At 42.6% G+C, this 16,161-nt stretch overlaps 1 protein-coding gene across 2 annotated transcripts in view; it reads left to right on the top strand.

Annotated features, from left to right (window-relative positions):
• LOC109890839 (CMP-N-acetylneuraminate-beta-galactosamide-alpha-2,3-sialyltransferase 2) overlaps positions 1-13,588 on the top strand; it is a 35,121-nt gene extending 21,533 nt beyond the window's left edge. For both annotated transcript variants that reach the window (XM_020482907.2, XM_020482916.2), the window contains exons 3-7: positions 8,390-8,583; positions 10,245-10,424; positions 11,089-11,134; positions 11,219-11,338; positions 12,048-13,588. In XM_020482907.2, coding sequence (XP_020338496.1) covers positions 8,390-8,583; positions 10,245-10,424; positions 11,089-11,134; positions 11,219-11,338; positions 12,048-12,218 — 711 coding nt within the window. In that variant the 3' untranslated portion in view covers positions 12,219-13,588. The remainder of the gene's footprint in view (positions 1-8,389; positions 8,584-10,244; positions 10,425-11,088; positions 11,135-11,218; positions 11,339-12,047) is intronic.
• The last annotated feature ends 2,573 nt before the right edge of the window (positions 13,589-16,161 follow it).

Genomic DNA, 16,161 nt, shown 5'->3' with positions numbered 1-16,161 from the left:
GTGGCCAAAAACGGTCAACTTATTGTCAAAGGTGTAGGATTATACAGCAAAAAATTCTATGACAAATGAAGCAAAAATATGAATGAATCTGTCACTTTCCCAAACAATATTTGTCCAGTACATTAATATTAGTACATCAGTACAATGTAATACATTTGTATCACTATTTATGGGTCGTTGTCTTTGTTATCAACGTTCTAAAGACGCCGCAGCCATATTGATGCTCTAATGTGGAACGGGGGCTAATGACTTTAAACAGGGCTAATGACTGTTTAGTCTAAATTACATTATAGGGGCTTGGGAATACTATGACATTGCTAATATTTCGTAGGAAACATCTTTACCAGCATCATCATGTTGTCAAATTTACTTTAGACAGATGGCAATGTTGTCATTAGCTAGCAAAGTTCATCAAAAATAGCAAGATATGCTAATGTTAGCTAGCTAAAATCTGGAGGTCTCCCCTCAATCTTAGCTAGCTAGCTAATGTTATACTGCAACTAAAGTCAGTCTGGTGATGACAAAATGGTAAGATGGAATCCAACCGAGTGTGTTTCTTTGTTAGTTTATTTGCGTTGTTTGTAAATTAAAAAAAATACCTATTTTGTACATAATGTTCGTAAGCGATCGAATAAACCCCCACTTCATTCCATTCTGCTAGTAAACATGCAATCTTGGACAATAAAATAGATGACCTACGTGGAAGATTAAACTAACAACGGGACATTCAATACTGTAATATCTTATGCTTCACGGAGACGTGGCTGAATGACGACAATATCAACATACAGCTGGCTGGTTATACACTGCACCCACAGGATGAGTGATGGTTAGACAAGGGGTTGCGGACTATGTATTTTTGTAAATAACAGCTAGTGCACGATATCTAAGGAAGTTTCGAGCTATTGCTCGCCTGAGGTAGAGTATCTCAAGATAAGCTGTAGACCACACTACCTACCTAGAGAGTTTTAATCTGTATTCTTTGTATCTGTTTACATACCACCACAGTCAGAAGATGGCACTAAGACAGCATAGAATGAGATGTATTCCGCCAATAAGCAAAAAAGAAAACGCTCACCCAGAGGCGGCACTCCTAGTAGCCGGGAAACTTTAATGCAGGGAAACTTAAATCCATTTTACCAAATTTCTATCAGCATGTTAAATGTGTAACTAGAGGGGGGGAAAAAACACCTTTACTCCACATACAGAGACGCATACAAAGCTCTCCCTCGTCCTCCATTTGTCAAATCTGACCAGAATTCTATCCTCCTGATTCCTGCGTATAAGCAAAAATTAAAACAGGAACCACCCGTGACTAGATCAATAAAAAGTGGTCAGTTAAAGCAGATGCTAAGCTACAGGACTGTTTTGCTAGCACAGATTGGAATATGTTCCCAGGATTCCTCCGATGGCATTGAGGAGTACACCACATCTGTCATTGGCTTCATCAATAAGTGCATCGATGACGTCGTCCCCACAGTGACACAGTACATACCCCAACCAGAAGCTATGGATTATAGGCAACATCCACACCGAGCTAAAGGCAATAGCTGCCGCTTTCAAAGAGTGGGAAGCACAGCCGAGAGTGGCGCAGTCACACGAGCCTACTAGACGAGCTGAAATACTTCTATGCTCACTTCGAGGCAATTACACTGAAACATGCATGAGAGCATCAGCTGTTCTAGAAGACTGTATGATCACACTCTCCGCAGCCGATGTGAGTAAGACCTGTAAACAGCTCAACATTCACAAGGCTGCAGGGCCAGACGGATTGCCAGGACATGCGCTGACCAACTGGCAAGTGTCTTCACTGACATTTTCAAACTCTCCCTCTCCGAGTATGTAATACCAACATGTTTTAAGCAGACCACCATACCAGGCAGTGCTGCCCATGAACACTAAGGTAACCTTCCTAAACCACTACCGACCCTCAGCACTCACGTCTGTAGCCATGAAGTGCTTTGAAAGGCTGGACATGGCTCACATCAACACCATTATCCCAGAGACCAATTTGCATACCGCCCCAACAGATCCACAGATGATGCAATCTTTATTGCACTCCACACTGCCCTTTCCCACCTGGACAAAAGGAACACCTGTATGAGAATGCTATTCATTAACTACAGCTCAGCGTTCAACACCATAGTGCCCTCAAAGCGCATCAATAAGCTAAGGACCCTGGGAGTAAACACCGCCCTCTGCAACTGAATCCTGGACTTCCTGACGGGCCGCCCCAAGGTGGTAAGGGTAGGTCACAACACATTCGCCACGCTGATCCTCAACACAGGGGCCCCTCAGGGTGCATGCTCAGTCCCCTCCTGTACTCCCTGTTCACTCATGACTGCACGGCCAGGCACGACTCCAACACCATCATTAAGTTTGCCGATGATCACCGACAACGATGAGAGCCTATAGGGAGGAGGTCAGAGACCGGGCCATGTGGTGCCAGGACAACAACCTCTCCCTCAACGTGGTCAAGACAAAGGAGAGGATTGTGGACTACAGGAAAAGGAGGACAGAGCACACCCCCATTCTCATTGATGGGGCTTCAAGTTCCTTGGTGTCCACATCACCAACAAACTAACAGTCGTGAAGAGTGCATGACAAAACCTATTCCCCCTCAGGAGACTGAAAAGATTTGGCATGGGTCCTCAGATCCTCAAACGGTTCTACAGCTGCACCATCGAGAGCAGCCTGACTGATTGCATCACTGCCTGGTATGGCAACTGCTCGGCCTCCGACTGCAAGGCACTACAGAGGGTAGTGCGTACGGCCCAGTACATCACTGGGGACAAGCTTCCTGCCATCCAGGACCTCTATACCATGCGGTGTCAGAGGAAGGCCCTAAAAATGGTCAAAGACTCCAGCCACCCTAGTCATAGACTGTTCTCTCTCCTACTGCATGACAAGCGGTACCGGAGCGCCAAGTCTAGGTCCAAGAGGCTTGTAAAACAGCTTCTACCCCCAAGCCATGAACCCCCTGAACACCTAATCAAATGGCTACCCAGACTATTTGCGATGCCTCCTCCCCCCCTGACACTGCTGCTACCCTCTAGATATTAGATCATGGGAACACGAATGAACAAATAACACAATACTAATTACATTTATTTAATACACAGTGTTATGCATCACCCAAGATCCGGTGTGAAAAAATAATTTCCCCCTTTACACTCAACTGGTTGTACCACCTTTAACTGCAATGACTGCAACCAAACGCTTCCTGTAGTTGTTGATCAGTCCCGCACATTGCTGTGGATGAAATTGGTGGTGGTAGTGGGATGGTTTGGGAATGCTTTGCTGCCTCAGGACCTGGACAACTTGCCATCGTTGAAGGAACCATGAATTCTGCTCTGTATCAAATAATTTACAGGAGAATGTCTGTCCATCCGTCCATGAGCTGAAGTGCCAGTGGCGATTTTAGCATGTAAATCTTGGTGGGGCAAACAAACAAAAAATGTGGGATGCATGCTAGCAAAGCCACTACACAACACTAAACAATACATTAATTGCACAATAACGGTGACAAATGGTGCCCACAAACTGTAGGGCCTACATAAAACTGTCCCAACAGCAGTCTCAACACCTTACCACTGCTACACCTGGCTTTCATCTGAGCCTTGTCTGGCATCGAAACAGTTAATTCAGCCAAATTTAATGCCTTTAAAAAAAACATAGCTGAAATGACAGACTTGCTTAAACAAATGTGATTTCTACTGACAATTGAGATGTACAAACTATGGCATAAGGGGACGTCAATCAAAAATCCGTCATTTCGATTTAAGACAATGAGCAAGCGACGACGGACATAGTCAATAACTATTTGTTCAGCACTTTTGAAATGTACAGCGACAGAATTCAGAACATGGGCCGTTCTTACAGTTTACTCCCTGTACAAGTTAGAACCGTAGGATAAATAAATGGGACATATAAACAGACAATGAAAGCTCTTACAATATTCAATGATTACATTTCTCTAAACAGGTTATAGGCTATTTGTGCACCACCAAGTTAGAACAGTAGGTGAAATTTAAGAGGTGAAAATAGACCAAATTATTAGGGTGAGGTACATTGAACGCCGTTTGGGTCTTTGCGTGTCAAAAAAGATACACGTCATATAACACTATTTGACACGTTAAATACGCTTTTAATTTGACACATCAAATAACACAATTATATTATAGAATGTTGTGCATGCTGAATTTGCACTTGCAAGCCAAGCACCACCAATACTATCAGTAGCACTGTCAAAGCTGTAGCCAAACAAGCACAAACCGAGCCACGAACGATGTGTTTACAATACCGCGTTGGTGAAAATAGACCAAATTATTAGGGTGAGGCACATGGGCTTCTAACAGCTTACTACACAATATATACTTAGTATTACTTTCTTAGCTACAGAATAGATTTCTCCCTTGCATATTACATAATTTATGGAGCAACATACAATACATTTTTGGACTCACCTTGAGAAGGTGGCGCAGCGGTCCTTTGTGCGCAAATTTTGTCATCAAAGTCTGGCATTCTCTGAATTTATGGTGGGAACTTGGGGTGGGGGAACACAACCACTCCATTGAATAGCAGGCTAATGTTAGTGGTTTCTTTGTAACGCTTGCAGTTAGCCACGGATTCCTTCCAAATGGCTCATTGTTGAATTTGCGATTGCCAACTTGTTGTGTAATCTTTATGTACAATGGCCAATGAGCACCGATACGTTTTATCTATAATTTCTCGTCATTTTTTCTCTTCATATGACAAGGATTTCAAAAGGATTTGCCAGTAGATTGTCAACTTGATGACAACTGATGATGACTGCTAGCTAAGACTTTGAAAGTAAATGTTGACATGATCAGTCCAATCAAAGCTACTGTAAATATAATGTGATTTGATGTAATTCTGTGGCCAATGACTTTGAGCCTTCTTGGATGGGCACAATTTTTTTTACCCCTTTTTTCTCCCCAATTTTCGTGGTATCCAATTGGTAGTTAGTCTTGTCTCATCGCTGCAACTCCCGTACGGACTCAGGAGTGGCGAGGGTCGAGAGCCGTGCGTCCTCCGAAACACAACTCAGCCAAGCCGCATTTCTTCTTGACACAGTGCCCACTTAACCCGGAAGCCAGCTGCACCAATGTGTCGGAGGAAACACTGTACACCTGCCAGTGTTATTAACTCAATTATTATTTTATTTTATTTTTTACCTAAAAGTGTGTTGCTCAAAACAGCATTGAAAGACGGGTAGCCACTGTGAAGTGCAGCTGGGTCATGCAGCAAGACAATGATCCAAAACACACAAGTGCGTCTACAGAAAGCCTGAAAAGCAATTTTACGTTTTGGAATTAACTAGTCAAAGTCCAGACCTAAACCCAATTGAAATGTTGTGGCAGGACCTGAAACGAGCTGTTCATGCTCGAAAACCCACAAATGTCGCTGAGTGGGCAAAATTTCTTCCACAGCGATGTGAAAGACTGAACTACAGGAAGCGTTTCGTTACAGTCATTGCAGCTAACCAGTTATTGAGAGCAAGGGGGCTATAGAGACCAACAACAGTGGAGGTGTCATAATACCCATTAAACCTAGCGGTCAAACAGGGAAATGGTTCCAATCGTTTTTCCACCATTCATTTTTCCCATCGGGAATTTTAGAATTTTGTGTATGTTTACCCTGTTTATCTGTCTCGGACAAGGTGACTTTTATCAATGTGCTCTAATAAGCATCAAAGTAGACATCATGCAAGACCACAAATCCCTGCAAACTCCTGCACGTCATCTTTCGCTGACACCTTTGTTAACAGGTTTTGTGTCAATTTAAAACTTGCACAATACCGCTCACAGCATTTTCAATTTAAAGAAATGTATCTCATTTATTCATTATTTGACCGCCAAGTTTTATGGGTATTATGACACATACTGTGGTACTCTCTTACTTTTCGCACAGTGGCATTGGGTGTTGTTTATTAAATGAATGAAATAAGCATCAACATTTTGTTATTTGTTCACTCAGTTTCCCTTTATTTAATATTAGGTTTTGGTTGAAGATCTGATTTAAATTCAGTATAAAAAAATATGCAAGACTAGAGAAAATCTCTATTGCACTTGTAACAGTATAACTTTAGACCGTCCCCTCGCCCATACCCGGGTGCGAACCAGGGACCCTCTGCACACATCAACAACAGTCACCCATGAAGCATCGCTCCACAAAAGCCGCGGCCCTTGCAGAGCAAGGGGAACCACTACTTCAAGGTCTCAGAGCAAGTGACGTCACCGATTGAAACGCTATTTAGCGCGCACCACCGCTAACTTAGCTAGCCATTTCACATCCGTTACACACTGCTTGTCCAGTTCACCACCATTCAATAATCAGTCATTTGAAAAAAATCAAGACATGTGGCCAGCAGAAATTTGCTGACATGCATGAGAAATGTGTGTATTCCCAGACATACTCATCTGTTATCATTTTATTCCTATGAGGGACTTAGTAGTCCTACTCTTATCTCTCAAGCATGCTGCAAATATCAATGTTTGAAGTCAACATTTTCTTCTGTGGCAAACTTCCAGTACATCTGGAAAAGACAGCCTCTGTGCTGCACAGTGAAAACTAAATGTGCTCTGTTACTACCATCATTCCATGGCCAAATGTCATTAAAACCTACTGCGGTGGATTCCATGCACTGTAATCGTCAGGGTGATTACTTTCCAAAAGAAACTCCCTGAAGGGACTGAGCAAAGAAAGGAGAACTCGCCATCCATAAGCCAGTCTGAGCATGTTTCAATATGTTTTATTTAAAGATAATTTGAGGCATTCAAGGTTTCGAAAGCAACACTAAAATAAGCTTGGCATTGTGATGGCTCCCGTGGCACTGAAAAGCAGTGGTCAGGACATACACACACTGTGTTGCCATAGTTGGTCTGATAAGAATGCCATGCCAGTGTACAGTTGAAGTCGGAAGTTTACATACACCTTAGCCAAATACATTTAAACTCAGTTTTTCACAATTCATCAGACCAGAGGACATTTCTCCAAAAAGTACGATCTTTGTCTCCATGTGCAGTTGCAAACCGTAGTCTGGCTTTTTTATGGCGGTTTTGGAGCAGTGGCTTCTTCCTTGCAGATCAGCCTTTCAAGTTATGTCGATATAGGACTCGTTTTACTGTGGATATAGATACTGTTGTACCTGTTTCCTCCAGCATCTTCACAAGGTCCTTTGCTGTTACCTTCCATACCTTCCGAAGCGGTATGACGCCTGTGTGCTCCCATGGTGTTTATACTTGCGTACTATTGTTTGTACAGATGAACACGGTACCTTCAGGCATTTGGAAATTGCTCCCAAGGATGAACCAGACTTGTAGACGTCTACAATTTTTAGAGGTCTTGGCTGATTTCTTTTGATTTTCCCATGATGTCAAGCAAAGAGGCACTGAGTTTGAAGGTAGGCCTTGAAATACATCCACAGTTACATTTCCAATTGACTCAAATGATGTCTGCCATAGAAGCTGCCATAGCTGCCCCCTGCCATAGAAGCTTCTAAAGCCATGACATCATTTTCTGGAATTTTCCAAGCTGTTTAAAAGGCACAGTCAACTTAGTGTATGTAAACTTCTGACCCATATGATTTGTGATACAGTGAATTCTAAGTGAAATAATCCGTCTTAGAAAAATTACTTGTGTTTATGCACAAAGTAGATGTCCTAACCGACTTGCCAAAACTATATATATATGTATATATATATATTTTTTTTTTCTTTACCCCCTTTTCTCCCCAAATTCGTGGTATCCAATTGTTAGTAGCTACTATCTTGTCTCATTGCTACAACTCCCGTACGGGATCGGGAGAGACGAAGGTGTCCTCTGAAACACTACCCAACCAAGCCGCAATGCTTCTTAACACAGCGCGCATCCAACCCGGAAGCCAGCCGCACCAATGTGTCAGAGGAAACACCGTGCACCTGGCGACCTGGTTAGCGGGCACTGCACCCGGCCCGCCACAGGGGTTGCTATTGCGCGATGAGACAAGGATATCCCTACCGGCCAAACCATCCCTAACCCGGATGACGCAAGGCCAATTGTGCATCGCCCCACGGACCTCCCCGTCACGGCCGGCTGCGACAGAGCCTTGGCGCGAACCCAGAGTCTCTGGTGGCACAGCTAGCACTGCGATGCAGTGCCCTAGGTCACTGCGCCACCCGGGAGGCCCAAACTATAGTTTGTTAACAAGAATTTTGTGGAGCAAAACTAGTTTTAATGACTCCAACCTAAGTGTATGTGAACTTCCGACTTCAACTGTATATATTGCCCTGTTTTTGTTTGTTTGCCAAATGTGACCTCAGGCTTTAGTCCTGTGAGATATCATTGTCACCCCACACCTAAAGTGAATTTTAAACATTCCCATCAGGCTTTGCAGCGGTCCACCGATGAGCGGACGATATATGACGTGATCCAGAAGATGTTCCAGGTCATCGCTCCCCCTGCCGTGGATGTCCAACCCAAACAAGCACTGTGCAGGAAGTGTGCAGTGGTGGGGAATTCAGGAAACCTGCTCGGCTCTCAATACGGCTCCTTGATAGACTCACATAACCGTGTCATAAGGTATGACCTAACTAGTGTTTTCACGATACTGGAATTTTGACTTCTATACCGATGCCAGGTTTAGTATCCCGATACTTGATACCATCACAATACTCGATACCACGGCAAAAAAAGAAGGCACATCCTGGCACTTGAGCCAGACAGATAAACTCTGCTACTGCTCTATTCAATCGTTGGGCATGTTTTGAATTCAACAACATTACATTCAAAAAGATGTATGTAAAACATTTTCAGAGACAGCAATGTATGTATGCATTAATTAATCATTTATATAATCATACAATTAATTTGACTTTCGTAAAAACAATAACTACATAACGGTAATCATTTATTTGAATGATACATCTCTTGATAAACAGGGTAAATCATGATGTAGCCTAGGCCTATTCACAATACAGGTGAATGCCTATTCAATAGGAGTGTGCATGCATTGAACTAATTTTGGCTGATTTCATGGGGGCACAGTTGACAAGCAATCTGTTTCCCTTCTATTTGGGACTTAATTTATTGTACTGATCAACAGCATTTGCATAGAAGTAGCTTATTTTAAAGAAGTGTGCACTGTCTCTATAACCAGTAATGACATCATTCATGAGGCAATAGGGGAAGTGGCCCATCAGAGCCCTACACACACCGTTTCAGTTCGCTGAGGGAATAGATAGTCTTTTGGAGAGAAGTTAGAGACCAAGTGAATGAATAATGTTTTGGTAGCGATCAGCTTTGAAATCCAACATTTTGCGTTATGGTTTGCACAAGTACTAGGGTAGTGTATTGATGTTACAGTAGCTTCAGCTGTAAGCTAGCAAGAAAAGTTGGCCTAACAGAGCTGGAAGCTACCGGGATCTTGCATTGTAAAGTGTTCTAGCCTATATGGACATTGTTTTATAAACAGTAGTTAACAGTTTTAAGATGCCGTGTCGCATTATTGAAGTGTATTAACTTCGGTTCAGCATGAGTGAGAAGCTACCATGATACAGCCTAGACTCCCAGTGCAGGCTAGGTGCGCTGTAGACAGACTTGATCCATGAGACACATTTGACAGAAGTACCTAAAGTAACACAAATTTTAGTACCGAACCGGTTTTCATGTTCTAGTATGAAAAAGCACCGACGTATCGGTATACCGTGCAACACTAGACCCAACACAACCAATCCATCAGTCAAAACAACCATTAAATAACCTTAACTACTTCTATGCAAATATATAGTCCAAACGAGCATGATTATCACATCATGGCCATTACCACAGTAAAATGGCCTTAACACCAATAGTCTAAAAGGCGTGGAGTTGGCATTACACAACCCCACCATGATCCAAACAACCCACAACCATTCACCTTGGCAGGATTAGACCATACTGAGCCTGAAGAACCAGTGACCAGGCTTCAGTTCCAGACACTCTTAAAACCACCTGACCCAATTACCATATCCCCTGAAACCAGAGGCATGCCAGATGAGCTCAATTAAGACTATACTTAGTTAAATCAGTTGGTTGACTGACTGTCTGGAATTAATTCACACATACACTACATCCCAGTATCTGCAGGGCTACCATGTTAAATCTAATTCAGTGTCTGATTGTTGCCTCGCACGCCACATCGGCACAGATTGGTTCATGACCTGCCTGTGAACTGAAACAATGGTTCTCTCTTCACTGTAAAGGATGAATAAAGCCACAACAGCAGGGTTTGAAGCCGACGTGGGCAACAGAACGACGCACCACTTCATGTACCCTGAGAGTGCAGTGGACATCGCCCCTGGAGTCCACCTAGTTCTGCTGCCCTTTAAACTCCGCGATCTACAGTGGGTGGCCAGTGCCCTTTCGACAGGAGAGATCAAAACGTAGGTCCACTCTTTGCCAATCCCAAGCTTTTCACCATCACTCCTAAATGTACAACTACTGACGACAACCACACAATACTGACCACAATTACTGACTACAAACACACATCTACCGACCACAACAACACTTGTCAAAGCACTCAACTGACTAATGCATGGTATGGGTCTGACTGACTACAACAGATAGCGTAATTCATTGTTGAGCTTTTTGACCTTGTCGTAGTCTGTTTTTGATGTGACTGTTGTCTTTGTCTATACATTGACATTTTAGCCATTTAGCAGATGCTCTTATCCAGAGCAGCTTACAGTTAGTGCATTCATCTTAAGATAGCTAGGTGGGACAACCACATATCACAGTGTGAGTGTGAGCTGCCCTCCCGAAGGGGTGGAAGGGCCAAGAGACCAGAGGTGGCAGAACGAAGTACTCAGATTGGGGTGTAGGTTTTAAGCAGAGCCTGAATGTAGGGAGGGACATTTCCTCTTGCTGCTCCCTAGGCAAGTACAATGGTCTTTTAGTCTATATTTAGAATGTTCATGTTTTTATCGTGACAATGTTTTGCCTCTTGGCTAGGCCGTCATTATAAACGAGAACTGGTTCTCAACTGACCCACCTTGTTTAATAAAGGTCAAATAAAATAGTTGTCTTCCCTGCATGTTTCTTCAGGACATACATGAGGGTGAAAGGTCGGGTACAGGCTGACAAGGACAGGGTAAGGCTTATCATGGTGGGCAACACTATTGAATGAATGTTGATTAGATTTGTGTGTTAAAGCTAATCACCCTCTCGTTTGCAGGTTATAGTGGTGAATCCAGCGTTCTTTAAGTACACCCACGACCGGTGGACAGAGCGCCATGGCAGATACCCTTCCACGGGCATGCTGGCAGTTATATTTGCCCTTCACATCTGCGATGAGGTGAGTATCCTTTGACATCAATAGGGGTTTTTCCATAGCAGCATCAGTGTCTCGCCAGTGATTATGTTAATGTAAGCTCTAGTGTCATTTTTGGGGGGGGAACTGTGTTTCCATAACCAGGGCTGACACTGAGGACTTGTGAAGAGCAGAATCAACAACCTTTGCAATATCAACACAGTTACTTTGTGAGATGGTGTTAACCGTGGAAGGTGATTAGCTCCTCTGGTCTAAAAAAAAAAATATCCCAATGCCCCAGTGATTGGGAACATTGCCTTTGTGTAACCCAGGTGTCCTGGCTAAATTCCCAATCTGGCCCTCATAACATCATGACCACCTAATCATCCCCAGCTTCCAATTGGCTCATTCATCCACCCTCCTCTCCCCTGTAACTATTCCCCAGGTCGTTGCTGTAACTGTGAATGTGTTCTCAGTCAACTTAACCTGGTAAAATAAAATTTAAAACCTCATACCAAGCCATTGTTATGTAAATGCGAGCTGAAAAGTATATTTAGCCTCGCCTTGTCAGAACAGGTCCACTGAGGCCATAGCCCAGTGAATCACTTGAGCTGCGACATAGATGTGGAAACAGATTTGGGGGGGGGGGGGTAAATTCTCAGTGGAAATGGACTTCTCTTTAGTATCAGCCTGGCTGAAAGTAAACAGAATGCTAATAACACTAGTAATGCTAAACATTGCCGTCCTTCTCCAGGTGTCTGTGTTTGGCTATGGAGCTGACCAACAGGGGAACTGGCACCACTACTGGGAGGACAACCAGTACGCTGGTGCGTTTAGGAAAACTGGGGTGCACAATGCTGATTTTGAGACGGAGGTTATCCAAAAGCTGGACACAGAGGGCAAAATTAAGCTGCACAAGAGATGAGAATGAGCTAGGGTGGTGTGTACAGGACGAAGCCATTAGTGTTGGGTGTGGTGGTCAGAGACCGTCAAAGAGGGACATGAAACCTGTGATGCGCCCTGGTCTCTGAAACTAGCACTGTGAGATACACATACAACCAAAACCACAAACAGAAGTCCTCAGACCAAAACAAGAACTTGAATCATGTCATTTGAGCATGCACTGCATGTCAACAGCATAATAAATGGCTGAAAATACATTTTAACAGGGACGGATAACCTCCACACATGCACGTTTTAGACAGATCATTAAAACGAACATAGAAAGTATGCGGAGCGGCTTACGCTGAGCCAGCTTATTTAGTTTCTTCCCTGTTCTGTACGTGTCGGCATGCTGCACCGAACTAGCCTTATACTGAAGAACCCTTCAAGAACCTGAGAGCCTTTGACTGAAGGGGTAAACCACAGAATCCGCATTAAGGACAGAAGCCCTGTGTTGCAAGGGTGTAAAAACCACATCTGCGTGTATTTTTCTTTGTGAGGATGGAAAAGGGCACAGTTAGAGTCAAATTTATTCAAGAATTTATACTGCATTGGAACTATAAGGATTGGTTTAATGTCTCTGTAGAAACAGTTTTGAGCTGCCACAGTAGTCAATGAAACCATATTAATATACAGCTTTCACACCCAATTATGTTGCCTATTATTATGTTGCTCTGAACTTGATCTAATAACATGTTTTAGATTATGGAAATGTCACTTGTGTTGCCATCCCAAGGAATACAAATATTGAACGCTGTGTATGGAGGGAACACACGATGTGGTCATTAACAGTCTGCTTAATGTTGCACTATGATACCACATTCTTGTTTGGGGGGGGATGTGGGGCGGGCTAGCCAGATGTCTTTGATTAATTTCTAAAAAAGAATGAACACTTCAATAAGAGCGATTCCAGTGATGTGCCTTCTGAGCCAGTTTAACTCTCTAAGGGAGTTTTGATAACTTTTTTTTATACGGATGTATGAACCTTTGTGTCAAAGACTGAGTCCCGCTGTTATTAGAGTTATGATCTATGACCACTGATAAGACAGTTGTGACCCGATGAGTAAAAATGAACACCTTCAATTAAAACCAGAAACAATGAATGCAACTTTAATATCATCATTAACTAAACATTACGTTTTTTTTTTTCAAAGTTGGCTCCTATTTTAATTAAAATCTCAAAACCATTTAGGATTTTTAAAACAAAAGTAGATTGGTACCCAATACAATACTTTTAATAAAACATAAGAAACCATACCTTTTTTTTGTATTTGTGAGTATGTGTGTGATTGACTATGATGAAGCTGTGGTGTCTTTAAAAACATTAAATAAAAGCATACTGAACAATCACCACACCGCCTCCCTTTTTAATTTTTAAACGGATTGAATCCTGGCCTACGTTTTTATAACAACGTGAAATGCTTGTGTAGGTAAATACAGTGACCCCTTTGACTGGCAGTGTAATTTGACACAATATGGGCAAAACTTGACTTGTTTCAAAGGCTGTGTAGTGTGTGCAACTACTATTTCCCCCACCCCCCCACCCACGTTGGGTTTCTGGGATAGTTATATCACATGATATCCTGTACAAAAGGGAATCTTTAGGTTGGACTAGACCCGCAATACTTGTCTGTCCATCTTTCTTTCCATTGTTTTCTTCCCTAAGTAACTTTGCTCTCCCTCACTCGTTCACTGTGCTCATACTCTTATCTACCTCTCTCTTTCTCTCTCCCTGCTGCTCTACATCTTGTGCGATGTACGTCTTGGCCAGGGCCTGCCGAGGGATATTGTCGAGGGTAAAAACCTAATCTGGAAAGCATGATCAGGGCCTGGTTGTGGGTGACACATTGATGCAGATATGGAGACTGAATGGAACAAGGCCCAAGATTGAATCAGATTGAGCGCATAGCAGATGTTTTGGAGGTGTTAGAAGTGTAACTGAGTATGACCTGACATATCGGTGAGCGGCTGCTCTTGTGCGTCACAGACCTTATTATCCCTACCACATTAGTTCAAAGTGGTGCTAGAAAGTGTAGGCTCTATCGATTTTAGAAATAATGACTCTCACAAGTCAAACCATTGATGTTAGGCTAATGCATGTTTTTTATGTTGGGGCCCTATTCAATCCGTAGCGCTGAAGACCTGCTTTTATAGCGCGAAGACCTGCTTTTATTGACAATAAAAGGCAATGTTCCCACGGTTGCATTCACGGTAAATGCTGCATATGTCGGCTCAATCAGAAATGACCTTTACATTTTAACGCTGATCATCTGCGATACGGATTGAATCCTATCCATAATTTAGATGGGGGGTTTATGGCCTATCAGCAGGTCTCTAAAGTGCAATGAAATATGTTTCTGTGTGCGACCAAGAGTTTTATTTCTGGAGCACTGTGAGACTATGAAAACAAATCTCCCAGATAATAATTGTTTAAATGTTAAGGCTTCGCAGTAGCGTTGTTCCCGAGTGCCCTAGATAACAAAGTGAGTGCAGATTCGATGGTGGTAATGGTTGCACCATTACCACAGTGAAAACTTGCTTCCGGCCCAACCAGTTTAAAAGATCTGACCCATATTATTACCGGTGCAACATTTTTATCTTCTTATAGTGGATTGCTGGGGCGCTCCTAACTGTTTTGAGTTGAGAGCACCAGTGCTACCAATTGTTTTATTTTATTTAGAGCCCTGCCTATCTGTCCAATTCGCAGTGGTGGATAAAGTGCCCAACTGTCATACTTGAGTTAAAATACCTTAATAGAAAATGACTCGAGTAAAAGTCACCCAGTCAAATTTGAGTAGAACTTGAGTAAAATTCTAAAAGTATTTGGTTTAAAATATACTTAAGTATCAAAAGTAAAAGTATAAATCATTTCAAATTCCTTATATTAAACAAACCAGATAGCAGCATTTTCTTTTTTTTTCTTTTTTGATGGATAGCCAGGGGCACACTCCAACACTCAGACATCATTTACAAACAAAGCATGTGTGTTTAGTGAGTCCGCCAGATCAGAGGCAGTAGGGAGGACCAGGATGTTCGGTTGATAAGTGCTTGAATTGTACTATTTTCCTGTCCTGCTAAGCATTCAAAATGTAACAAGTACTTTTGGGTGTCAAGGAAAATGTATGGAGTGAAAGATCCATATTACGGGTGCACATTTTTTATCTTCCTATAGTGAATCACCGGGACCACATTTTACATTCATAAACCAAGTTCAGCGTTATAGCGCAATAGAAATTTAAAGGCAATGTTACGGCATTAGAAGAGACTGCATTCACGGTAAACGCTGCATTTGTCGGCTTAATCATAAATTACCTTTACATTTCAATCGCACTATAACGCTGAACTTCTGTGATCCAGATTTAATGAAGCCCTGAATCTAGCCCAAGGTCTGGTCGGAACCAATTCCAGCTGTCCCGCTGTCCAGACTTCTGCATGAACCATTCGAGCTAACAGGAAAATAAAACTTATGATTTTGAACAGGAATTCCCGTGGGCCATCACATTTACTGTAAATCACATTAGTTGGAGACCATTTGGATTTGAACAGAGAGACAAGAGATTATGATTCTGGATGTAACAACAGTAAAAGTCTTTAAGGTCCCAGTGTTTGGTACAGCTGTGACAGCGTGTTGGTTTCGAAACAACATTGACCCCCCTGGCTCTGTAATGGGGCATGTTGACTAGTTAACCCTGGGATTAGTTAACCGCATGGCAAGCGGTACCGGAGTGCCAAGTCTGGGACCAAAAGGCACCTGAACAGCTTCTACCCCCAAGCCATAAGACTGCTGAAGAGTTATTCAAATGGCTACCTGGATAATTTCTATTGACCCCCTTATTATTTATTTATCTTAAAACCTCTTAAGGATCTGACCCTTTAAAATAAAAAACAATTGCCTAGAATTACATACCCAAATCTAACTGCCTGTA

Source organism: Oncorhynchus kisutch, linkage group LG1 (assembly GCF_002021735.2).
Source record: "Oncorhynchus kisutch isolate 150728-3 linkage group LG1, Okis_V2, whole genome shotgun sequence".
NCBI classification, from domain to species: domain Eukaryota; kingdom Metazoa; phylum Chordata; class Actinopteri; order Salmoniformes; family Salmonidae; genus Oncorhynchus; species Oncorhynchus kisutch.
Note: the sequence above shows the minus strand (reverse complement) of the source record. Positions and strands in the feature narration are given on the sequence as shown.